General features: G+C 39.3%; 1 protein-coding gene across 1 annotated transcript in view; it reads left to right on the top strand.

Moving 5' to 3' along the window:
* The window catches only part of aff2 (AF4/FMR2 family, member 2), a 153,453-nt gene extending 127,651 nt beyond the window's left edge, over positions 1-25,802 (top strand). The window contains exons 18-26 of the mRNA XM_044204347.1: positions 3,767-4,004; positions 4,868-5,001; positions 5,607-5,670; positions 6,331-6,467; positions 9,611-9,682; positions 11,094-11,187; positions 12,740-12,792; positions 16,290-16,519; positions 18,053-25,802. Of these exons, the coding sequence (XP_044060282.1) occupies positions 3,767-4,004; positions 4,868-5,001; positions 5,607-5,670; positions 6,331-6,467; positions 9,611-9,682; positions 11,094-11,187; positions 12,740-12,792; positions 16,290-16,519; positions 18,053-18,174 (1,144 nt within the window). The 3' untranslated portion in view covers positions 18,175-25,802. The remainder of the gene's footprint in view (positions 1-3,766; positions 4,005-4,867; positions 5,002-5,606; positions 5,671-6,330; positions 6,468-9,610; positions 9,683-11,093; positions 11,188-12,739; positions 12,793-16,289; positions 16,520-18,052) is intronic.
* The last annotated feature ends 288 nt before the right edge of the window (positions 25,803-26,090 follow it).

Genomic DNA, 26,090 nt, shown 5'->3' with positions numbered 1-26,090 from the left:
GACCTGATTAAGGTTTTATCATTCATTCATCAACATTAAAAGTACCCTACGTTTTTTGTAAACAAAAAAAGTTACAAAACACATTATGTGTGTGCTTGGGGCCTAACAAGTCTGTTGAATGCATTTCCTTCCTCGTAAAACATTTGCAAAGCTGAGGTTCTGGAGTAATTTTCTGGAGTAGTAACCTACATTGTTCAGATCCATGTTTGCTTGCTAGCAGTCTTCTTCTTCATTGCCTTTGTTGGCGCATTGCTACATTTCTTGGCGTTGACGTTAATGGAGGTAACGCGCCGAATGACGTGAAGCCATCGGCAGGACTATGTGCTGCTTCACCGGCCTGCACAAACGTCCTCAAACGGGGACCCACTCATAAAAACATTACTAGTGGTCAAAAACTCCACAGGGCACCTTTAACTTTCTCACACCAAAACAAATTCCTTTCAACACTTCTGCACACACTGAACAGCAACACATTTGAACCATGGGAGGAAATAGTAAATAGGGAGGACAAGTATCCATGCTCATTGTGAATCCAGACTTAAAGTACCAATAAAAACAGACTGCATGACATGACAAATGTGAGAACTAAGTAACTCCTACAAACCGGTAAAGGCTCAACTTTCCCTTTCCCCATTTTTCACCTCTTAGCTTACTAAACACCACATTCTCATGGGACTGGGACAGACAGTAGTAGAGTATTTTTAGGAAAAGGCTTAAAATGTTTTAATGTGGTGATGAAGTCACTGGAGAGTTCAATTCACACTATGACACAGGAATGACAAATTGTGAACTTCAGCTTTCCACGTGAATTATTAAAAACAGACTAAGCTGGCTGTCGCTATAAATAAGCCTCAACGTGACAGCTACAGAGGAAATATTTTTTATAGCATCTCAGCGTTATCAAAGAGTACACAGCACAGAAAGGTGGGAGGGATAGAGGGGGTGACCTGGACTTGAACCCATGACATTGTACAGCAGACGTCTCAGAGTGTCTCTTTATCATAAAAAGAAGCTTTTTATGGAAGCTGTGAAGTGGATGATGTGATCTTCCTGCTCAGGCTCATTCAGCAATTTCTAACCTGCGACGTTTGACAGTTATTATCACCCTGTTTTAATCAGTGAGGTCATATTTTGACAACAGCTAATTAGAAAAGACACATATGAATGACTGAGTTTTTACCCCAGGAAAGTTTTGTTTGGCTTTTGTTACCTTTGTCCTCTTTTTGTTGAGCATTTGAGCACAGGAAATGTCAATTAGGGCCATAAATAGACTGTAATCACAAAAGTGTGTGTGTGTGGTGGTGGGGGGGGGCATGCGTGTCTTAATGTTTAGAATAAATAATTGACAGATGTAGTAAATGTTTTATAGTTAAACCTGAAACTTGTGTGGGAATAATATTAAAACAAGATAAACAATATAATTCATATAATTGAGATATAAACCTACAACAAGCTCAGATGCTGTTGACTTGGTCAAAACTGCTAAACTGAAAAGAAACAGGACTTTAACATATTTATCGCTTACTTTGGTGTATTATTCAGCATGTTATCAATGATGTGTGATGTTTCTGATAGACGGCCATCCTGTCTGTCCTCCATCGTAAATGGACTGCACTTACATAGCGCTTTTCAACCTTAACGGGCAAAGCACTTATATATCATTGACCTCTCATTCGCCCATTCACACACTAGCACACCGATGGAGACAGACAGATGGCCGCCAACCCTGTGATTAGTGGACGACCCGCTCTACCTCGCGAGCCGCAGCCCTGTCAGAGCACCTGTCACTACTTCCTCTGGTGGTTTAATTGCTGCTCTGTGCGCACAAGAGGACACCGAGATTCCGTTTCCACAAAATCAAAAACAGAAAACACTGCATTGCAGCCCCTACTGTGCTGCCTGTGAAAGAACACAGACGTTACTGCTACATGCAAGATTTGATTGGCTGTACAGAAATAAGGTCTCCATCTACGTAGATGGTTATCTAACAGTATTCTGTCGAATGAATGCAAAACTAGGGGGCACCATCATGAAACCAAAAAATATCAAATATCAATTTCTCCCTTTTGGTTTTAGATTTTTTCTCAAAAGGAGAACACAGTACAAGTGATTTACAGAGCAGATATGTACTGTATGCTATAGCAGACAAAAAAAAGTATTAATTTCAGTTGGACTTTAAAAGCTAGAAAGCTTCCCATCTGGCCAAGTAACTGTCGAGTCATTGCAAATGTATCACAGAGGAATATTTGGCAGATATACTGTGGTCATTTAAAGGGATAATAAGTTAAGAAATTTACAACCCGATAGCACAAAAAAACCCTCTGACATGCTTTCCTGCACACACACCGGCATCCACTTAGGGATAGACGCACACACATGCACACAAATTAGCAAAGTCATACATACAAACACGTTTGCACACCTTAATTATGCTGTACACAGACACAAAAGCGCACACACATACCCACATGTTCACACACACACACACACACACACACACACACACACACAAGCAACTAATTAGTCTTTGTCTCCCTGGTTTTGTGTTCTATCACTAATGTCGGGGCCCGGGGCGTTGTTCTGCGAGCTCAGCAACTTCTCTCACTGCATCAAACCCCCAGAGTTTCCAGGCAGAGGAAAAACATAAAAATATTATCTGTTGTGTTGCAAACAATATGAGTCACAAGAGCTACAATAAGGCTGCTGAGGGAATAATCGTTGATGCTCTAGCAGGGAAGGCAGAATTACAACAATTTTAGAAGGAAAATATCATCTAGCAACTGCAAATGAAGTCGCAACAAGATAGTTAGACATTGTTAGCTCAGCTTATTGAAGTGGGGTTTTACATGCTGGATGTTTGTGTCGTCAGAACGTACTTAATTGTTTGCAGGTTTTGTTTTTTGACAATGTTGATAAAATATTGTGATAAAAGTCAAATCAAGGCAAGTCCATTAATTTGCGTAGCCCCAAATCCTGTCTAATGTGAAAAATGGAGGAGGGCCAGCTCTTTAAAAAAGCAGCAAACAGGACTTCAGGACCCTGACACCTGGTCATCGTCAGGAGGACTCAAGTAAAAGAGTACCATACTAAAATTATACTATATTATCAGCATTCGTCCAGAACCACTGACATACAAAAAGTCATCTTTACTGAATAAACGTTTTTTTTCCCCCATTCTACCCATTTTTATTCATACCCAGTGATATAGAAATTATTAGAATATAGAATATTTTTGTACAAAATTTGGAAACCACCTAATTTGCCTTTGCAGCAGAATCCCCAACACACATGTATCTGTATTTGCAGTGACGCATGAGCTAGCACTGTAAAGGATAATAAAAGTAATAATAATATGAATAACAAAAGTATAGTTCTATATTATATGTGTGCATGTATTGTCCTCTGACAATGTTTTATAAGTCATGATAGATCATTTGTCAGTTATCATTTGTTGCTAAGATTATGTCCCCTTATCGTCAAGATCATTTGTGATTCGTTTTGGGAATGTCGTTTCTTTTAAGTGCATTAACTAATGTACACAACCACTATCGGCAAACAACAGTACTGCCTCATCCCTCTCATCCTGTTAAGAGAAACAAGAAAGTAAATCACACTTTAGCAATAGGCACAAGTAAGCTAACTAATTAGAGCGCATATCCCAAAACAAGCATAAAATTCAGTACCGTTAAATAAATGAATAATCACACTGCCTTGTCATTCTTGTGCCTTTGTGTGTGTGTGTGTGTGTGTGTGTTTGTGTGTTCAGTAGCTCTCTAAACAGGAAGCAGGCGCGACGGCGCGATGAGAAGCTGCTCCCACCCCTCCTGTCCCCCCTCTCTGACGATCCCCCTCGTAAACGAACCTGTGACAGCAGTTCCTCTCTCAGCCAGGAGGGCGGCGCCGCTGCTGCGTTGCTGCCCTGCTCCACCTCTTCCACTTCCACTTCCTCACACAGGCACAGGAGAGGGGAAGGCAAGGCGTCATCGCATGCGAGAAATGGCAGCGTAAGTGCTCAACAACACTATTACATGTCACCATTTAAGCACCATAAGCAAATTTGTTATTATTAAAATAACACATCAAGTTTTCAAAAGATTTGACTGCCGGTCAACTTACACTCTATATGATGATAACTTGGACCTTTAAAATAATGCATAAAATGGCTTCATTGTCCACACTTTGGTACACACTATGTTTGAGTGGCAGTATCTTCTCACCTGACACTGTTCCAAAAATAACTCTTGAGGTAATGACATGCCAATCTTAAATGGTATAAATCTACAACCTGCCGCACATCTCCGCTGATGTGAGTCATGTTTCCTTAGATGCAGTTTGTTTAGAGTTAGAGTTTCAGGAGCCAAAGTCACTCTCGCTTTGTCGCTTTGTTGTACAGGTAATGCATCAGAAACAACAGGGCAGATACATAAAGCAGTACGCTCAATAAGCAGCTCCCAGTAAATTACTAAATGTAAAAGTATTTATGAAATGACATTAATACATTTAAAGAAATTGCACATGACTCCCCTTTGAAGTTTCAGAAGTTTTTGTTCCCTTTTGAGGAAATTAAACAGCAAAGATGTACGTTAGCTTCGTCGTATGGATTTATCTATATTTATTTATCTACATATGGCACAAATGACTTTAGGCGCAATAGCTTAAAGGACCAGTTGTTTGTGATTGAGACAGTTGAGTCAGGTGAACCACATTATTTTATGTCATTCTTTCAGCCCCTACAGCCACACGTGAATCCATCACTGTGAATGAGAAGCCAACAATAAAGTTCAAGTAGCTGGTTGATGAAAACCACACATTGTAATACTAACTGATACTATCATAGCCGTGGATTACAATGCCCTCTCTACTACAGGAAGTGGATCTGCATGGCGAGAAGCCCAGCGCAGACGGTTTCCATGCCAACGGACAGTCAGACTCGGAGGTGTGGTCCGAACCTCTGATGGAACCTGCCGAATCTCGCAGGCCAAGACTGTCATTTAGCGACACGTATGTTGAAATACAGTGTATACCACACACACACACACACACACACACACACACACATACAGTAGTGTAATCAAGTGTGTCTTGATTATTCCACTGTATAAATGTAATGTGCATTGTTTTTTCATCATTTTGTATCATTGTATTATTTCATTATGCTGTATGAGTCTTCTCTCTAAGCCGAGATAACAAAATACATTCAATTAGGACAGCAGAGATTTCAGCAAAACAATAATAACTGTCTTCATTACATTTTTCATTGAGCCCGATCAGGCTAACAGGCCAAATGGTGGCCTATCAGTGTATATTATAGGTGGGGGAAATATCTGTAACTCCCTCACCTCTGGTCCAGTTTAGTTGAAACCTGGAAAGATGATGCATCTTGTACTTATTTGTCCCAAAGGGTTCCTGCATTATTCATGAAACAACATGTTTTGTTGTTATACAAAGGTTACACTAAGCCTGAGGTGTGTATACCTAAGTAGGCTACTGTATATAATTCACTGCAAGCTACTCATAGCCAGCGATTAAGCAAATCACTCTTCTGTTAAATGACGTGTCAGTGCAAACATGCTATTTATGTTTATTTGTCACTGTGCTGTTCCCAGAGTCCACAGTGCAGACTACTACATGCAGGAGGCCAAGAGACTGAAGCACAAGGCTGATGCTTTGGTAAGATGACTCTTTCTGCAATCTCTGAAAAACACAGGTTACACACACACACACACACATTTACACCTCCATGCTCGAGCATATGCAGGAGGCAAAGATACGCACAGATAGCAAGAAAATGATTTGAAAACACACAATGTTAACACCTCCAGTCTAGACTGTAATTATGTGTGTACTTGTTCAGGTGTGTGTGTCATTGCTCATGTGTGTGTCTCCGAAAAATGAAAATCTATTTCATATCAAGGACTGTACTGTATAATTTGTGTTATTTATTGCACCATTTGTCTCCAAGGGAACATCGCATTCAAGGACTGATGATGTCTGCAAGATTATACAATATCAAAAGAATTATCTGATCCTCCCCGAACAATGAAATGAGATTTATTTAACTTGTTATTTATCTTATGTTTACGTGTTGTTTCCTCAGATTTATCTGGGGATTTGAATCTTAGCAGGAGATTATTCAAAGAGCAGACTGTGTGTCTGCCACAACGCTGTTAAGACATTGCTTATTCTGTCTCCGTCTTATTCATGTCTTCTCGCTCTCTCTGTCTCTCCTCTGTTTCATTTCTTTTCATTTTTCTCATTGTCACAATTCTTCTTTTTCTCTGTCACTCATCTGTCTGTCTTTCTTTGTTCTTTCTTCCTCTCTGTCTGTAGATGGACAAATTTGGTAAAGCGGTGAACTACGCAGACGGCGCCCTCTCCTTCATAGAGTGTGGAAACGCTATGGAGCGAGATCCGCTAGAGGCCAAATCACCATATACCATGTACTCTGAGACTGTGGAGCTAATCAGGTACTGTAAGGATGGATAGACAGAAAAGTGACATAAGAAAAAGGATTTGGTAAACACTTCGTTTTACAAGTCTCTAGTTTCCTAATGATTTTGTAGAATGAAACTGATAATCGATATCATTTTTTAGGAAGGTTCCTTCAAAGCATTATGTCATTTGGTACTAATTATAGGGAAAATGAAGATAGTGTTAAACTGGTTCACTTTAGATTCATTTCAATATATTGGAAGGCCATCAAAGTTTGAGGTGCTGAGAGAAAGTTACTGTATATAAAGATACTAAATGCTTTAAATCGCTATGGTAATGTCTATCTAGCACCTATTAACAATAGTGCAGAGCCATTTTAGAACATTTTACAAAATAGTAAAACAGAAAAGTGTTTTCAAAGCAGCTACAGCAGTTCCACTGAACTGTACTCAGATGTGAAACTTGCGAGAGAGGTCCATGTTAATATAAAGAACTACTGTATAACCATGTCACTACTTCCTGATGACATATACGATAAACATGCATGTTGTTCAGAGCAACAGTGATTAATGATAATGTTACCTTATGTAGACTTCAACTGTTGCTAATGAGGTTTTGTATCTGGTTGGACTGAACTCAGCTCCCTGTCATCAGGGCTCTGGCTGACAGGACGACTAGGGGTGGAACACAAAGTGGTGCAACCTGACTTGTGTACTTTTTGGTTACTTTGATTCCTGGACGCTTGAAAACTCCTCTGAAACACCTCTAGAATTATGTGTGCACATGATAGACAAACTCCAAACTTTTGTGAATGTATCAACAACCGTTACTTCCTCAAAGAAAATAAAAATAGACTTATATGCTACACATTTTGATAAAAAGTAATAAATAAAACCAAGTCCTATTCTTCTACTAACACTGGTAGGCATATATTCCACACAAATACACCACTGCAAACAAAGAAAATAAATAAATACGTGCAGACTTTTCTATTATGAACTGCTGGTTTTTGTAATGCGGGATATGCTCAGCACCCCTGTTTCCTGCGCTCTTGGATAGCGTAACCCCTTTTTTGTCAGTGCACAAGCAGGTCAGTTGGAACAGGCAATAAATTTAAATGAGTAAAAATTGTAACATTTGTTTATATAGCTGTACATTGCAGGCAAGCATTACATATAACAAAAGTGAAGAATACATTTAAATAAATATTTAAGTTTGTTTAAATCGATCGCTGTCATTTTTAGTCAAGATTTTAGCAGTTCCCTCAAGGAAAACTCTCTGGAAATCAACTGCTTATACACGCTACCCAACTATGCAACTATTATATACTGTAATCTCTCCTTAAAAACCCAAATAAATTAGTGGGTACTTACAATGTGTAGGGCTGTCACAATTATTACATAATTGCCTGATTGCGATTATTTGAGCTGACTGCGATCATTCTGCATAATCGTTTCCATTCACCTGTATAAAAACAGCTGGATGAAACTAACAGAAATGTCATATTTCCATCACTATTTCCACATCGTTCAGTGTTTCCCACACATAGACTTTACTTGGGTGGGCCGCCCAGGTATATTAACGGCCGCCAAAGTATATTTTATTTTATATTTTATTTTATTTTTTTTGGCCATCCGCCATTGAACTAGTGGACAGTCTCCCCTCGCTCTACACCTCCTATGCGGTCTACTGACAATCGCACATGCTCTGCAGAGAAACACAGAGAGAGTCTCCTGTCCACGTCATTAACAACAAGCCTCCTCCACGCGCGGCTCACCTGCTGGGCGACTTTATAAAACATACTGCTGACGAAGAAATTCAACAGAGCAGACACATACAGGGAGGGAGAAACAGAAAGAGGCGGGGCGGGGGGGGTCAGTGTGTGTGCGTGTGTGTGGGCGTGTGGGCGGGGACTGAAGGGAAAAGCAAGGTGAGCAGATTAAAGTAGTTTGTGAGTAAACACTAAAATAAGGTGGAGAATTAAGTACAATTAAAATGGTGAAATGAGAAATAGGGTATTAATGTCAACTATTATTAGGCTTAGTAATCTAAACTAAAATGTCATGATCGTGACAGCGCTAATTATGTGCACTGTCTCAGAACATTGTCTTTATTTCTGTATAATTACTACAATGTACTACTAACATTTCAGGACTCATTAGGATTCATATGTAAAACATTACACCTCTCTTATCGGCCCAGCCTTACTGACCTGTTGAAGATTTAGCCTATTAGCTTAAATAATATTCTGTGGTTGCATATGGTCACCTCTCTGCCCACAGAAAATCAAAACTTGAGTTCTTGAAGAAAAACTAAAGCCTAATTAGCATGAAGCCAGTGCTCTATTCAGAAATGTCTGGACTCTCCAACATTATATTTTTTTGTCTAAAGCATCACAGACCTGCAGGGTTGCTAATGAGCGTAGTTTAACTAGTGTTGCATTACAGGATCTCTGCTGTTTTTCAGCCGTTCGCAGCTGCCAATGTGTGAAGTCAGAGCAAATGAGAATAACAAACGACTGCTACCTCTGAAAGCAGCCAGGTTGACAGCAGGTTGCTGTAGTGGGAGAGAGTCTTTTAACTGAAGGACTCAGGTTCAAGCTGTGCTTGTCTGCACTCATCCATCCTGCTGAAGTGTCCTTGAGCAAGACGCTGAATCGTTAGTAGCTGCAGGGCTGCTGATCTGTGACTGTGGCCTTTGACCTCCCTGAGGAGGGAGCAGAAGAAAAGGACAAGAATTCTCCTACAGAGATCAATAAAGTATAAAGGTGTAAGTCCTCTCCCTTGATTCACTTGTCACTGCTGAATTTCATTTTGACTGATTAACCACCTCACTAAGCAATCAGACCGGGTCACTGAGGACAAGAGGCAACAGCATTACAGCATTTTTTTTTTTTAAATACCGAATCAATAACCAAAGGAGAAATGTGTCCTTCCACAGGGGTAGATAAAGCTGACCTGTGGCTTGTCTTGCCTGAGGGCACTTCAGCAGGGTGGAGGCTGGCTGTCAGCGAGCTGGAGCAATTAATCATTAATCACTGATTTATATTCTTTACGTTCAGAAAGAGACGCTCCTTGAATCATTTTAATCCTGATTTTCTCATTTAAAATGAACCTTAAGTATGCATGTATTCACTGTTCACTTCAGCAGATGAGTAATGAGTGTCTGTCCTCTGCAGGTATGCCATGAGGTTGAAGAACTTCACCAGCCATTCAGCCACCGTCGCTGAGAAGAAACTAGCTGTGTTGTGGTATGATTCTCTTTTTGTATGTGTGTGTGTGTGTACAAAATACAGTAAGTGCAGTAGCCAAGAGTTTTGACCAGACACCAGTGCTAGGGACTTTTGTTGCATGTTATACCTTCTCTCTCCCCCCTGTAAACTTTAATTCCCTGCAGTACATGATGGTGTAAATGCTGCCTTCTCCACACTGCCAGCCACATTCTGGTGGAGAAACACTAAAACCTTTATTTACTCCTAGGATGCAAATTTAAACATTTAGGGCTTCATGCAAGAACATATTCATATTCTTATCCTAAATCTCTCTTACTCTTACTTGTGTGGGGTTTTACTAGTACGAGTGTTGCAAGTTGGATTCTGAAAACACTTGTTACTGCACAAACTTGTTGTATATTGCCTGTTTTAGCCTGATGAATTCCACCTGTTGAGGAATAGCTGTGCGTTGAGATGTGATCATGAACACAATAGACACCCCCAAACGGCTAAATAAGGCTCCATGTGCCGCTCTGGTGTACAGTTTGACGGGGGTCACAACGTCTGACTAATTGCCCGAATGATCAACGCTCTGGCTTTCAGACGATCAGATGGATTTCTGTCATGTCCGAAATTTTGGCCGGCTGTCTTGCAGTCTGAACAGTTCCGCGGTTTAAAGGCTGTTTAAAACACATAATGTGAGCTAACACAGCGTACATGATTAATAAAAACGCACAGTGTCTGCCCAGCTTTCGACAGGAGGCAGTCAAGAGGATCTGACAGTCACAGAGATGGACAAGAGAATATTATAGTCTTGTAGCAAGTGATGGTAGCCTACAGTACACTGTCGGAGTGAGATGAAGGCACTTTAATTTTTAAGTCCCCTGTGGAGACAAATCTGCTCGTGACTTTCATTCATACCTAAGAGAAAGTTTTGACCAAGACAAAAAATTTATGAATGGGACAAATTCTCTTAAACCGCCTGTCTGTGCCACTTAAGAAGAAATCTGTTCGTATGTGTGGTTCTTGCATGAAGCCCAATGCATCTGAATATACAGGACATCCCATAAAATACCCACCATGTGTACGTTTTTAATAGTACAGTTAAAGACGTACACATTCTAATAGATTGTAAAGCTCCCTAAAACCTTTGTCTTTTCTTTTATCTTACAAAAACATTACATTTTTTATACCTGCACTCTGAATTAATGAATTTACAATTGCAAGCAAAGCTGTGGGTTTTTATACAGTTATATAATAGTATTATACATGTCCCACATTCTTTACTTCACTGAAGTTCTTCCTAATCCACGAGGACTTGTGGGGCGTGTTTGAAGTCCAGGTGCATTTTGTGTGGATGACATGAAAATAATATTGAGCTTTAATATGGAGCTTTAAAGGGAATTTGTACAGAGGTTTCATCTGCCTTCTAATGGTTTTGTTTCCATAGTAACCGCTGTCTGTCTCTGCTGTATCTGAGGATGTTCCATCTGAAGAAAGACCACGCTGTCAAGTACTCGCGGTCGCTCATGGAGTACTTCAAGGTAACACACACACACACACACACACTTTATTTCCTCTCTCTCTCTCTCTCTCTCTCTCTCTCTCTCTCTCTCTCTCTCTCTCTCTCTCTCTCTCTCTCTCTCTCTCTCTCTCTCTCTCTCTCTCTCTCTCTCTCTCTCTCTCTCTCTCTCTCTCTCTCATTTTCTCCCTCTGTGGTTGAAAAACATGAAAAGCTAATTACAATCTCTCACATACATTTCATATTCATTTTCATGGTGCCTGTGCATTAATTTTGCATGCAGTTATTAAAATCCATTCTTTCTCTTTGATATTAATGTATTAATTAGCTCCATCAATCATCGCAGTGGATTGTTAGGGTTTAATGTGCTTGTTTTGATTAATTATGTTTAGTTTAATTAATTACTGAGGATGTCATTATCACAGTGCTGCATTTGCATTGATGGGATTGGATTTCAGGGCAGGGGCTGACTGGGGGTTCAGCTGTGTACGTGTGCTCAGCCTGTGTATACAGTATGTATTAACAGAGAGAAAAAACTGAAATCAGTTGGAGAAGTTCATTTTAAAAGAGAAATGGCACAAAAACAGTCTAACCCATTCTGTAATATACTTATCCACATGACACATTAATGTGGATTTTAAGTGCTTGTCACTGAGTAACATTACACAAGTTATTGTTCAGAAATTACACATACTGTATGGGCCAAATTGGTGGCTCAGTGGGGTTCGGCTCATGTTATATTAACATTAATATTTAGCTGATGCTTTTGTCTACAATGGTTTGTCATCTCACTGACTAAATGAAGAGTTTGAATCCAAAACATATAGTTTGTATTTATGGAAAAGAACAGCAATATATATTAACCACCCTGCATTAACTTACTGTATTATTAAAAAATGTTATTTTAAGGTAATTACTTCTAATTTAAATCAGTTAGTTGAGCTTTTATACCTTGTTTTATGACTTAGTAAATAGCTAATTTCAAATAGCCTGTTGGCTAACTGTGGCGTATTTACAGTAACATTTGTTAGAATTGGTCTGACCCTGTTAAACCAGTAAATAACTAGAGAAAGTGTTCGACGTTTTGTGAAATATGCTTACTCGCTTTATTGCTGAGAGTTAGAAGAGAAGACCACTCTCTTAACTGTCCATTAAATATGAAGCTACAGCTAGCAGGCTGTTGGCATAGCCTAGTATAAAAACTAGAAACAGGTGGAATAAAAGATAGCCCGGCTCTGTTAAAAGGTAAAACATAACACATAACCCCCTGTGAAACCACACGTGTCATTTTTATACTTGGGCTTTTGTACGGATTAAACAAACGAGATATAAAATGTTAATTGGTGAGCTTTAGAGGTGCTGGTAGGTAGATCTGTTACCTTTAGACAGAGTCTAAGCTATGTTAAGCGTCTTTTGGTTGTAGCTTCAAATTTGACGGCCAAATGTGCAAAATATGACATCTGGTGCATATTATGATTTCTCTTTCTTCATTATCTAGTCTTTCTTTCCTGTATCTACTAAAGCAGACACACATAAATAACACGTTTTAATAAATTTGTCTTTTTGTGACCCAGAATTCCGCCAAGAGTTCCCACCAGGCACCCTCTCCCTGGAGGACCAATGGGAAGTGAGTATACACACATACACACACACACACAGTATCACCCCCCATTCATTCACATAGATGATTAGGAATTTATAATTCACCGGAGCTCTGCTGCAAAATACCATGCCGCCCCTGACAGCCACTTGCTCAAACAAACCCCTCAGGAAGCAAATAAAAGGATTGATTTGTTGTAGATGTGAGGAGGAGAAGACTGGAGGGGCTGCTGAGTGCCGGGTGAGAAGGACTGACGGAGGGAGTGATGATAGATGGAGGAGGAGAGGGGTGGAGGAGATGTGGATGTGAAGCTAATGAGTTTGGACAGCTCTGACGCTGCATAACAGCAGGACTGGAGCTCAGTGTGTGTGCGGTGTGTGTGTGTGTGTGTGCGGTGTGTGTGCGGTGTGTGTGTGTGTGTGCAGCACTGAATAAGGCACAAGTCGTTGGGTCAGCGAGGGTCAAGGCCACATTAGACATTACATCACCGCCAGAGCCACACATCCAGCTGTGCAAGGCAGGGGAAGCAGTTTGTACTAGCATGACTGATGCTAATATACACTGAATATCAGAAGTGCTACACACCCTCTCACATTTAACACTTTTTATAGCCTCAAGGCCTGTAATGATTACTCCCTCAAAGCCAAAACAAGAGGTTATTTTATCTCACAAATTGCCACCATAATTAATGTGCAGCATTATAAACATTAGCATACTGTATCATTGTTAATTAAGTTGTGATACACTGGTATAATTGGTAGCCTTTGTCTCATGTACCTGTGGTCTTTTTAGTGCTAGCACGCCACAAAGTTAAAGTTGCACTAATCAATACATTTATGTTAACAATGGATCAAATTCCTACATGTAATGTGAAAGGTGTCACTCATTAGAGAATTATCACCAGATAACTGCAGTTCCTCTCAGTTCATGAGAGTGTTTTAGTGTCTTTCAGCTCATTGTTTTGGTTTTATGGCCCTGCAAATTTACTGTTTTGGTTCAGTCTCATCAGCGCCGTTTCCAGCCGGAACAGACAGCTACTTTCAGTAAAAAAGCCTAAACTGTAGGCGGTCCATGTATCATCCGATCATTCAATTATTCAATTCAATCTGGCAAACAAAAACCGGAATAACAGGTCAGAATTTCGTTTTTTTGGGGGTATCAAAAAAGGAAAATAACTGTGTTTTCATATTGAGTGGGTAATTAAAATAAATAGACAACCAAAACCAAAAAACAAGCCTAATTTTTGTTTTTGAGATGTTTTCAGATTTGTATATTTCTGTCTCTTCTTCACCGTGTGCATGCGCTCAAAGTGAACTATCAGACATTTTAATGATTTCTGCAATTTAGTGTTTATGGCAGATATTAACCTTTACTATCGGATTCACCAATGTTGACAGACGGCCTGTAGCCTGCATAATAATTATATAGGCATTATTAGACCAGAAATATCCCAATGTATCGCAACAGAAGGGCAAGCATTTTAATGAGAATGAGATAACCTCAGCTTCAATATTAAAAAAGTTACACATCACACATAATCACTTTTTTTGAGGGGAAGAAGAGTTTTTACTTGTATGTTGCCTTTGTGCGTGTGAGATGTCTGGATGATGAATTGGTGGGTTACAAACGCAGTATGGGCATAATCCCCCCCACCACTACCACCAAGGAGGTGAGGGTGACCAGTACTGGAGTTCTGGTGGTGATGAGGGACTCTGGGTGTCACAAATAGAACTGATTCACCAGAAGTTGATAGGCTACGTTTTGGACAGACATCCTGGGCTGGTCACTATAGCCTACTCTCTCACCAAGTTGTGCAGTAAGTATCTTACTGGTATTAAATTACTAATGAAGCTTCTTTGACGACCATTGCCACTAGATGCCGCTGTTCGACGTGACTCAAAGAGTCAGTTAGGGGAACAAGAGTGTTAATGTTTCCTTTTACTGTACAGGATAACTGTCTAAACTCCCATGCTTAAAAACATATCGGCGAGGACGAAACATTATTTCACCGGTGGGGTTTAATGCAGGAAACCTTGCACGCTGTAGGAAACGCTATTTATATGCACTTGGTCACTCAGGTCATAACAGGCTACAGTCCATCTGTCATCAAATTCCTTAAAAATTACCTTAATTTTTAATTCCAAAAATGCTTTACAAACTTTTTCTTTGAATCTGTGTGCTCCGCGAGGTAAGTGCATGCTCTAGATTGCGCAAGTGCACAGCAGAGAAACAGTACAAAACAAAATAACAGAAAAAAATAAATAACTTACTTTTTGGTTTTCGTTTGGTTGGGGTCATTTTCCTTTATTAAAGCCTACAGAAAAACAAAAAACTAAATTTATTTCCATTTTTCGTTTGCCAGATTGAATGGAATAATTGAATGATCGGATGATAGACAAAGTTAGCGACTACCTGGTGAACAAAAGAGCTAAAAGGAGACTTAATATTGAACTAACATTTATCAAGTGGCCGCAAGCATGAAGAATACTAATATTGCTCCGTGTCGGCTGGATGTATAAATATGCAACTGTTTACTAACACGTTCGCCATAACTACTTTATGAGATGATAATATGTGTTGTGTTTACAGCTTGATCCACTGCCCCTAAGTGGCCAAAAAATAAATAAATAAATGCAGCTTTAATACCATATTTTCTATTAAACTTGTTGCTTCCTGACACAAATATGGTGTTTCCTATCCCTTGTCCCCTTCTTTGACATCTTTTACTTTCCATCTTGTACTTTGAAGAGGATAAATATGTTTTTCCCCCATCAGCCTCTCATCTCGTACCCACTTAAAGCGCTGTATCTGCTGATAAAAAAAATGCTTTTCCTGTTTTGTGCTGTAAAGCTCTTGACTGTTGTCAAGCTGTTTTTTCACCCAATCCAACCTTGTAACACACACTGTTAAATGCAGTATTGAGACAATACAGTATACAGTAGAGTCCAGAAGCTGGCAACCTTTTTTCAATCTTTTATGTCATAATGCTGTACAGTTTGTTTCATATTTAAAGAGTATCTTCATTCAGTCTAATAATCTTTCCCTGCCCTAGTAGTGACAACATTCTTTTTCCGCACCCTGTGCAACAGTGTCGTACAGCAGACGTTCACCCAGCTGTCACGTTGGCTGTGGTCAGTGGCGCAACAGACTTTTTACCTTTCAACCCATAGAAGCCAATGCAGCTATGTTTTCCATCCTTCCAAAAATCTAGTGAGGACTTATCTTTGAAAATAGAAAACTAATGAAGACAGTATGGGTGGGAAATGAACTTCTATCTACCAGCCACTGACAGATAAATGTTCAAATTCACATTGCTAATTACCCACCCTGCAGCAGATACATCTTCAACGCCAGTAAGTCTGTTTGGAAAATATGTAACAACTAAACACTTGGCTGACAGACTTGAACGAACACTTTCCTCTTTGTATGTTATCAAGTAACTCAAAAGCCCTTCCAGCACACAGAACCTCCCTGTTTAATTCTCTTGGTGTTACTGGAACTCACTGCCTCTCTGTATTTTCCAGGGTCAATGGGACTCCATCTCCCCTCTCACTCAGCCCCTCCCCAGCCAGCAGCGGAGGAGGAGGTGGAGGAGCAGGAGGAGGATCTGGCAGTGCCCCGGGCTCATCTGGAAATGTGGCTATTCCCCAGCGGATTCACCACATGGCTGCCAGTCACGTTAATATCACCAACAACATCCTGCGGAGCTATGAGCACTGGGAGACGGCCGACAGACTGGCCACTGATAGCCAAGGTAGGACTGCAATTGACAAGTGACTTTATATGACTATGTATTTTCGGATCAACACCCACATACTGGGGTCAAAAGGGTGAAAATCTCTACTAACCATTTACTATCACTTTAAGTAGAAGTCCATGAGTTTATATTTCTAACATTTTTCTAACATTGTTAGTGATAAATCCTTTTTGCTGTGGTTTTTTGTACCACGCTCACCAAAGATCTGTTGATGAAATTTGAGTTTCAGTAGCTCGGCCATTTTCTTCCATAGTGTGTCCCTGCTTCTACTGTACTAAACTGCTGTTTCTTCTTCTGGAATGGTGGAAACCTATACTCCCGAGTTTAACACCCACCTGACAGTTTAGAAAAGGAAATGTAAAAGCTTTTATAAACTGGCTATTTGCCCAATCACACAGAGCAGCCAGATGAATATTTAAGTCTATATAAATGTCGCTCATTCATAGCATCAAGTAAGAAAAAGAACAAGTGACAGTCTGCAAGCTAAAAACAGTTTCAAACCTTGGTGTTTATAACCCATCATTACAGACAGAACTGTTACTAATGAACACTGTAAAATATATCATTCTAATGGTGAGGACAGGAGAGGAATTATTTATAGGAGAGTTTTCCTCACATAATTAGAAGTAGTGGTCAGACATGAAATAGTCCCTACTTATCTAGCTCCACAAGTCTTACAAATACTAGTTACATCAGAAACGTTCCCCCACTATTCTCTGACCTAATGCACCTTTAAAGCATCCTTTATTCCTTTCCTCACCTACGCAAAGAGCAGAAACTTGACTCTACATTGTATCTGCTCAGACTAAACTAAAGTGGCTTGATAGGCAACTTCATGTGAATGCCATGGCCGCTCAGTTGTCCAACCACCATCACTGTATAGCTGGTTCCACTAGACTTACTGATAGCCACTAGTTAGCAATCCCACTGGTATGAGAAACTTTTCCTGAATCTCCCTGACCTGCCTTACCAAAGAAAAGAACATGGTTTCAATTTGAATTTGTGTGTGAGTTTAAGAATTCAGGTCTACAGGGTGATCAGGTGGGCACTCTCTCAATAACTGGTGTTTCACCAGCTAACATCATCAGCTAATAGCATGCTAGCTCACAAAACCAGCTGACAACATGTCAAGCTAACTACATACATGTTGTCACTGGCTGCATGCTGCCTGAGCCACCAAATAAACCCAACAACAAACAATGTGTTAAGCTAACTAGCATGCTAGCAGCATGTTAATCACGCTGCCTGAGCGACCAAATAAAGCTAAAGATTTAAAGTTAGGGTTGAATTTATATGATAAAAGTATTTTTGCTTTATTTCATTAGATTACTGCTCTACAAAAAACAGACATACAGCAAATTGTGTTAGTGTCTAGGTTTGGGTGAATGACTGACCTGGCTTTGCCTCTTGATGCCCACAGCAACATCAGAAAAAAAACACCCAAACTGTAGTCATGTGTTTCATTTCAGCACAAGCAGCAGCAGATACGGTAACCCTCAGTAACTGTGTCTCTCCCTCACGCTCCTGTAGAGTTCTTCCAGGAGCTGGACTTGGTGATGGAACCGTTGAGTCAGCAGAGCAGCATGACTGAGCTGGTCCGATACATCAGGCAGGGTCTGCACTGGCTCCGCATAGAGGCTCACCTGCTGTAAGGACTGGACCTGAGCCAAAATAAATAAAAATAAAAAAGAAATGGGCCTGGGAGCTAGAACTGTGATAACAAGTGAGATGAGACTCAGGACGATGCTTCAGTTCCCACTGGGATCCTTCAAATGACCCGACACCACCCACGGTAATGTAACGGCATAGACTGGGTGGATTAATTGGGCTGAAATTCACCTGCAATTAGGACTGAACAGTAACTAAGTTTGGGAATTTCAACTGTGAATCACAGAATACAAATTAGCACATTAAAATGTGGCTGATGCAGCTTTTTGGAGCAACTGCAACTGTACATCAGTGCAGGTAGCTTAAATTCCTAAAGGGACAATACATGTTACAAACCTCCCTGTGTCCCTGAATAGAAATAAGAACCAGAGGAAAGGTAAAAAGTATTTTTACTAAGACAGGATCATTTTCAAAAGGATATGTGAGAGGCTTGTGATTAAGGATGCTGAAGGTAGGGAAGGAGCTCAACAGAGGCTCATCTGCTCCAACAGTGGTCTAGAAACGTGTCTGTTATTGGGACTAGAATTAAAGCCTCAGGCTGATATTGATCCAAGTGGAGTTCCGGTTCAATCCATTAGATAAGGACCACACTGGTAAAGAAAAGAGGCTCAGCTACAACCACTAGAGCTGAATTGATGGAGGCTGAAGTTACTCCTCTCCTTCTATTTCAGTCAGAAGCCAGAGGCTGCCGAACTTGCCTGTGTTGTGTATTCCTTCGATAATTTAACAACAGTAATTAGTTACAAGGATACAAAATGGCTTCTGAGGAATGACTGCTGAAAAGTCACCCTTCGTCGTTAACAAGTCAGTCAAAGTAAAATATTTTAAAGTTATAATCCTTAAGAATGTCATCACGTCAAACTCAATTTTTGATACTATTTATGGCTGGCATTTATTCTGCTGTAGCCACTTAATGTATTTACACTCGTTAGTTACTTTTCATATAGAAGTTTGCATTGTCAGTGGCGGAGTCCGCCATTCCTGTGCTGGATTCAAATGGCGTACACATGCACTAGGGATTCACAGGAAATAATGCACGTACAGGACGAAAGATATATGCAATGACGTAATCCAGGAGAGCAGAACAGCTGGTCACAGGCATTTTGAAGAGGAAACATATTTGCGTCGGTACAGCTACAGCGATAAAGGAGACATCACATTTGCGATGTAAACAGATACACAAGCTCCTCTTCTTCTGTTGTATTTCTGACAGAAATGCTGCTCAAAGCGTGTTTCCTGCCCCCAGTGATCAATAACCATGTAATTTTGAACAGAACTCTGGGACTTCATTAAGACGTTAGCATTACCACTAGTAACCACAGGCATCGCTAAATCAATCAGAAGTGAAATCTTAAGGGTTATAACTTTAAATCGGGATTTCCTTCTTAATTCTGGATTATCTTCTGGTTAACCACAAGAAATCAGATTATTCAAGTTTATTCGAATGGTCTCGCCTACCTCTAAATAGGTCCAGTTACTGTGTGAAAATTTTCTATACTATCACAATATGATTCCTGAGTTTTGGTGCCAATATATAAAGAAAGAGAAAAGACGAAGTTCTTAAATGTTAAATGTTTGTCTAAACACAAGCAGTCATACAAGGATTTTGTCTTAAATTGGCAAATTTTTTATTTAAATGATCAACTCTCATCGATGAATATGTTAACAAGATAATGAATTTGACTAGACATTTGATGCCAGCTTTTCATACTTGACAGTTTTTAATAGGCCGACTTGTTGCAACGGACACATTTTGGTCCAAAAAGGTAGTGAGGTTTGATACCCAGCCCTACCTCTTAATGTAGTGGCCCCTGGTGTGGGGCGGTGACACTAACATTTTTAAAGCTTCAAATACATCTATGAGTATCAGCACAGCGTCCGTTTGTCCAGTTGCCATCAAGCAACTCACTTGCGACCTGGATCAGTGGTTTGTTTAAATAGCTCTAAGATCTCAGACGTGGAGCCTCTCAGTACAATCGAATCAAGATAACCCTAACATTAAGATGTGCCTAGCTAGACTGAGGATTACAAGACTTGGTCATGTTGCAGTCCGGGAGAGTTAACAGCTCAATAGAACATGCACTCAATTCACTGGTCCTACAAATGAGGGCTTTCTTCCAATCAAAAAAAAAAAAAAAAAGCATTTGTCTGGTTCTTCTCTTACTGGTTATTGGCTTTTGTGAAATTCCACTCAGTTCTATTTCCCATAGTAACCTACCCACTATGGTGTCAAACACTTACAGGGGGGAAAAAAACGACAAGATTTAGTATGATTTGGCTCTAATTAAGCCCAGCCCACGTGCAGATCAAGTACACGGGTGAAAATCTCACATCGGCTTTTCAGCCCTGATGTCAAAATATCTGTGCAACAGCAGTGACTTTGTATGGCGCTTAATGAGATCAAATCACCTGTTAGAAATCTTGTAGTCGTTTCCCAACATTTGTCGTGTTGTGTTGTTAGTGTGTATACGTGTACAGCTGATTGTCAAGTCTATTTAAATCATTACCTGACCGGACAATAATGATGTTTGTGTACCATAATGTACAGACTGTGATCCTGAAAACAGAGTTTGTTTTTGTTTTTTAGTGTCTTTTAGTGAATGATTCAATGTGAATGAATGAGGGAGTGAAAAGAAAATAGGGTATCTATATACTGTTTGTGTGTGAGTGTGTATGACTGTGTGTGTCCATGCACAGGCTATGGCTGCATTTACACAGCACCAAACATAATCAGATTTCTAACCCTTTGTGGCACATAAACACAAAAGGAGACCCTATTGTTCCCATGTGGCCTCTCCTCTGTTTTCACATGTGCTATAAAGACTTAAAATCTGGATATATTTTCATGGTCTCTGTGAATCCAGCACATCAAGCATGAGTTTTTAAGTTTTGGATCATTTGACCATCGCTGAATGTGTATGGAAGACAATGCGGATGTGAAAAATAATTTTCACTTTGACAAAAAAAAGAAACTCAAGTGCCTCTATTTGTGTCCAGTGGGAATTGCTCTATTTATTTAAGAACAAAGACTTAATCTAAATGATTTTCCATACCATATTGGTATAAATATGAGATTGTTTTTCGTAAAATCAAATGTTTCCACAAGCTTTTTACTGGCGTTTATGACGACACCAGGGTTTGGCTTTAAGAAAAATGTGTGATTTTAACGTGTCAAATTTGCATCAGTTGCTGTTTTTTTTCTTGATGATTTGAGCAAGTATGGGTTTGTCTGAAATGCCTGAAAATTTTAAACCATCGCATGCAATAAAGGATAGCTTCAGACCAAGAACTACTTGTGTCCATTTTGAAAAAAGAAAAGAAAAACAGTCAGCGTATTTCTTGTCGCATAATCATTTACAGTGTGAATGTTCTACATCACCTGAAAATACAGAGCCGCTTTAAATGCACAACACTAAAGTTAACAGTCTAGTTAGATGGAGGTAATAACATTCAAGAACGTCAAGTCACTTAACAGGAAAAGTTCAACATTTTAGGAAATCCGGTTAATAATCTTCTTGCAGAAAGTAAGATGAGAAGATTGATACCACTCTCATGTCTGTACGCTAAATATGAAGCTAGAGCAAAAGCAGCTAGTTTGCTTAGCTTAGCATAAAGACTGGAAACAGGGGGAAAGAGCTAGCCTGCTTTTATCCTGAGGTTACAAAATCCACCTGCTAGCACCTCTAAAGTTCACTAATTAATATTGTATCTAGTTTGTTTGAGTGCTAGATCATTTATTTTTTGTACAATAAAATAATAACTTTATTTATATAGCACCTTTAAAAAGTTTACAAAGTGCTTTGACAGACAAGGCAAAGCAGAAACAGGATAGAATGTGTAAAATGTCTGCATCATGACAATCAAGATATTACAACGTGCACGAAAAGGTTATTTTCAGTCAAAAGTAACATAGATGATAGCTGCTACATTAACTGCACATTGATCTGAGCTATCGCTTTGTGTTTGCTAACGAGGTATCATCTCTTGTTACGAGAGGTGAAGCCGCGGAAGTCGACAGAACAACGTGCAGATTCTACTTTGTGCAGTCTGTCCCTACCTGCTGGGTAGCTAACGCTAGTTGAAGCATCTGCAAGCTGACAGTGTAGCTGTATGGGATAACCTGTATGATGTTTCAGTGATGTTTTAGTCTTCCTGCATTTTGCAGGGGGTAAACAAATTATTAAAATCGTGAATCGTCCCCAAGCTTGTAAAAAAAAAAATCAAAAATCAGAATTCTATTTTTTGGCCATATTTCCCAGCCCTGATTTGTTGACAAAAGCCAAAGTGTAAAAGCAACATGTTGTGGTTTTACGGGGGGGTTATGTGCTGGACTTTTTCATGGCCAAGCATAGTCACTTCACAGTACACTTTGGTTTTTGATTGGATTAACAAAACCCAAGATATAACATCTTAATTATTGGGATTTGTTAGCTTTGGACAAAGCCAAGCTGGCCATTTCCTCCTGTTTTCAGTCTTTGTGCCAAGCTAAGCTAACTGGCTGCTGACTCTAGCTTCATATTTAGCACACAGACATGAGAGTGGTAACTCTCAGCAAGAAAGTGAATAAGCGTATTTCCTAAGATGTCAAACTATTCCTTTGAAATGGACTCATGGTTCTTCATCTGAAAGCCTGAAAATGTCTACTAATGAACATTTTTGAAAAACAGTCCAAACTCCACTCCCTGTTTAAAAAAAAAAGTCTTTTAAAGTTGTTTTTTAAAATTATTTGGGGTCATGAAGCCAAATTAGGAGAATTAGGAGTCTCCCCCAAGGAGCCAATGAACGTCTACTACAGCCAACAAAGAAACCCACAAACTGTTTCTGTTAGACCTCAGTCGTTACAAGTCAATAGTTGATCCACAGTGTTGCTCAGTCCAATTCAATGATGTTCGATGTTGTTTTGTTTTATGGTGAAACAGTGATGTTACTATATGGTTATTGTTAATTTCACACAATGGTCCTTATTTTGATTATATGCAGCGGTACAATATACTTATACAATAATATGCTGTAAAATGTCAGAAACATTGCATTGGTGACATCATGGGAAGCATTGGTTTCATCCCACTATGCTACATGTCACATGATGACTATGGTAAATGTTGAATTCATTTAACAGTTCATTTGACTATATGCAATGTCAATATGTCGATATATTCTGAAACATTTCGGAGACAGACTGCCTCAGCATGGCCTTTTATTCTGCTGACATCTTATTAAATATCTCATTAGCTCCTGTTACATTATCACAGTTGTCAACTTGTTTATCAAAAGCAGCAGTGACAGAAACAACGTCGCTGCTGTTGTGATTACAATACAGAGCAAGAGAGACTGATTTATTTTTTGACAACAGATGGTTACAAGCCGATAATACATTGATAATCTCTCCAGTAGTGATGAGTGTTAATATTTGTTTGCATTTCAGAAAATCACAGATACATTTTGATTGCTTAGGAAATTGCCAAATCTTCCTCATACAGTAAATGAACTAGCAGTATTAATAAGGATAATAAAGGGTTCTATAATCTACCAGAAAGCTGCTTTTTTCTTGGGTTTTTTTCCATTTGATTGTCCTCAGTCGTACTGTCGGAGTCAGTGTTAGAAGCAAGTATTTGAAAGAGATAATCACTTGTTGAGGTCACTGGAGGGAGACATTAATACGCTCTCACTACCGCACAGGTCAGTTTGAGAAAATAACTGCTAACATGTTACATCATGTTTATGCTTAATTACTAAGTAGTAACCATTAGTTATTCCAAGTTATTCCTTAGTAAAATCAACTAATGCTGTGGGAGAATTCATATCTTCAGCTGTGACAGAATACACCACTTTGGCAAATAAGTTCTGCAACCAGTTTACTGTATATCTGTGTTTATTTATTGCGCAGTACAATAAACTTACAGGCAGTAGGCCAATTGTACATTTTTAACATGGGGTATGGCGTAATGGTAGCCAGTAACTAGTGTCATGTTTCGAGATCAAGGCAATTATTAAAAGCAGCAATGTGAAGCGCCACTACGAGACAAAGCACAGGGCATCTTTTGAGCAGATTAACAAGGGGGATGGATTGTCCCCCCTCACATTGCCTACTGATTACAGGAATACTTTGACATAATCGACAAAATCCATACCACTCTCATGTCTCTGTGTTAAGTGCGAACCTAGAACTGGGAGGCAATTAGCCTAGCTTAGCATGAAGACTGGAAGCAGGGGGAAACAGCTAGCCTGCCCCTCTCTAAAGTTAAAAAACATCTGCGTAGAACCTCTAAAGGTCACCGATTAACACATATCTCGTTTGTTTAATCCATACTCTCAACAAAACTACTTAGAAATAGTTCCAGCAGCTAACTCTGCCTAAAACCACACATTGTAGTTTTTACATTTCTGTTTGTGTACGGATTAAACTAACGAGATGTAACATGTTAATTAGTGAGCTTGAGGTGTTGATAGGTAGATTTTTGGACTTTGGTCCCTCAGTCTTTATGCTAAGCTAGGCTAATTGCCTCAGAGCTCTATCTTCTTACTTAACACACAGACAGGAGAATGGTACAGAACTTCACATCTAACTGATGTTAGACTTAACAAAATGTAATAGGCACTTTGTATTGTAGTTGATAAAAAGCTCTTGTATCAGGGTAAAAATAAAATACTGGCCATAAAGAAGTCAAACCTACAAATCATCATTAAAAACACATCAGTAAGTTAATCAAGGAGCTTATTTGTCAACTAACAATTAGACAGCCTGTTCTCTATCAGTTTTACAGTAAACTGAAAACTTTAAAAAGCAGCAATATAATTTTAACCAATCAACCAGTAATATTCCCTTTGAAACCATGTTAAACTCTGCTTTGTTTGCTTTGATGGGGTCACTGTCCCATGTGCAGTTATTCTGTAATAGCTATTACTGTATCCCTCCCAGACACAACAGTGTTTAATCATGCGGTGATTCAAAATGGCCAGGTGAAAACAACCCATAAAACAGGAAGTTCAAAAACTGTGTTGACTCTGAGCACTTTGGTGTTTTCAGTCATTCTGTCAGCTGGTGGTGATGTAAAATAGGCCCAGGTCAGTTAACTCCACAACTCTGTGCAAAATGTAGCGTTTTTTTTAACTAAACCTTGTCAATACCAGTAGACAGTATTCTTTGGTTATTGCAATTATACAACAGAATCAAAATTCATGTGGCATTTATTGATGTTAAAATGCCAGACGGCACCTTTAAGTGTTGGGCATCCCAATATGGTAAAATGTGCATATTTCAAGCCAGACATTGGCGGTGTGAGACGGGCCGCAACACGGTGCCTCTGATTCAGCCTGACAAATCTCGGTCTGTGGTTCAGATGTACATCACTGGCTAAACGCAACATTGTAAAGGTTTCTACAAAATAACACCTGAGAACACATCTGTCCAACATGGATCGCATTGTATTTTTAAATGTGTTGCACAACTTCAGCTGTTTTTCTGTTTCTATCAGTGCTATCTTTTGGCCTTTTATATGGTTCTTTTTATAATGAAGTTGTTCTATGTGATGATCAGAAGTTGTGATGCAGTTCCATTGTTTTTAAATATTTAATGTCTCTAAAATATGGATTAAAATCTGTTTGAACCAGTGCTCCTGCTGCTGTTCTCATTGTCTTATTTGTGCCTTTTTAAAATGCAGTATTTTACAGGGCTGTATATGGCTTTTTTAAAGATGTGCAGGTTTTGCAAACGCGTCGTGTTTTCATATTCGTTACAAGAAAACATAAAACCTTACTTTTCTGTTGCATTATGAAGTTTCTTATTCAATAAAAGGAAACAAGAGAGAGCAAAAAGAAATATCCAAAGTTTCCAATGTATTAAAATCAAAATATTCAAAACCATCATATGCACTCTTACAATAATTAATGAATAAAATCT

The sequence above is a fragment of the Siniperca chuatsi genome, linkage group LG8, assembly GCF_020085105.1.
Source record: "Siniperca chuatsi isolate FFG_IHB_CAS linkage group LG8, ASM2008510v1, whole genome shotgun sequence".
In the NCBI taxonomy this organism is placed as follows: domain Eukaryota; kingdom Metazoa; phylum Chordata; class Actinopteri; order Centrarchiformes; family Sinipercidae; genus Siniperca; species Siniperca chuatsi.
Note: the sequence above shows the minus strand (reverse complement) of the source record. Positions and strands in the feature narration are given on the sequence as shown.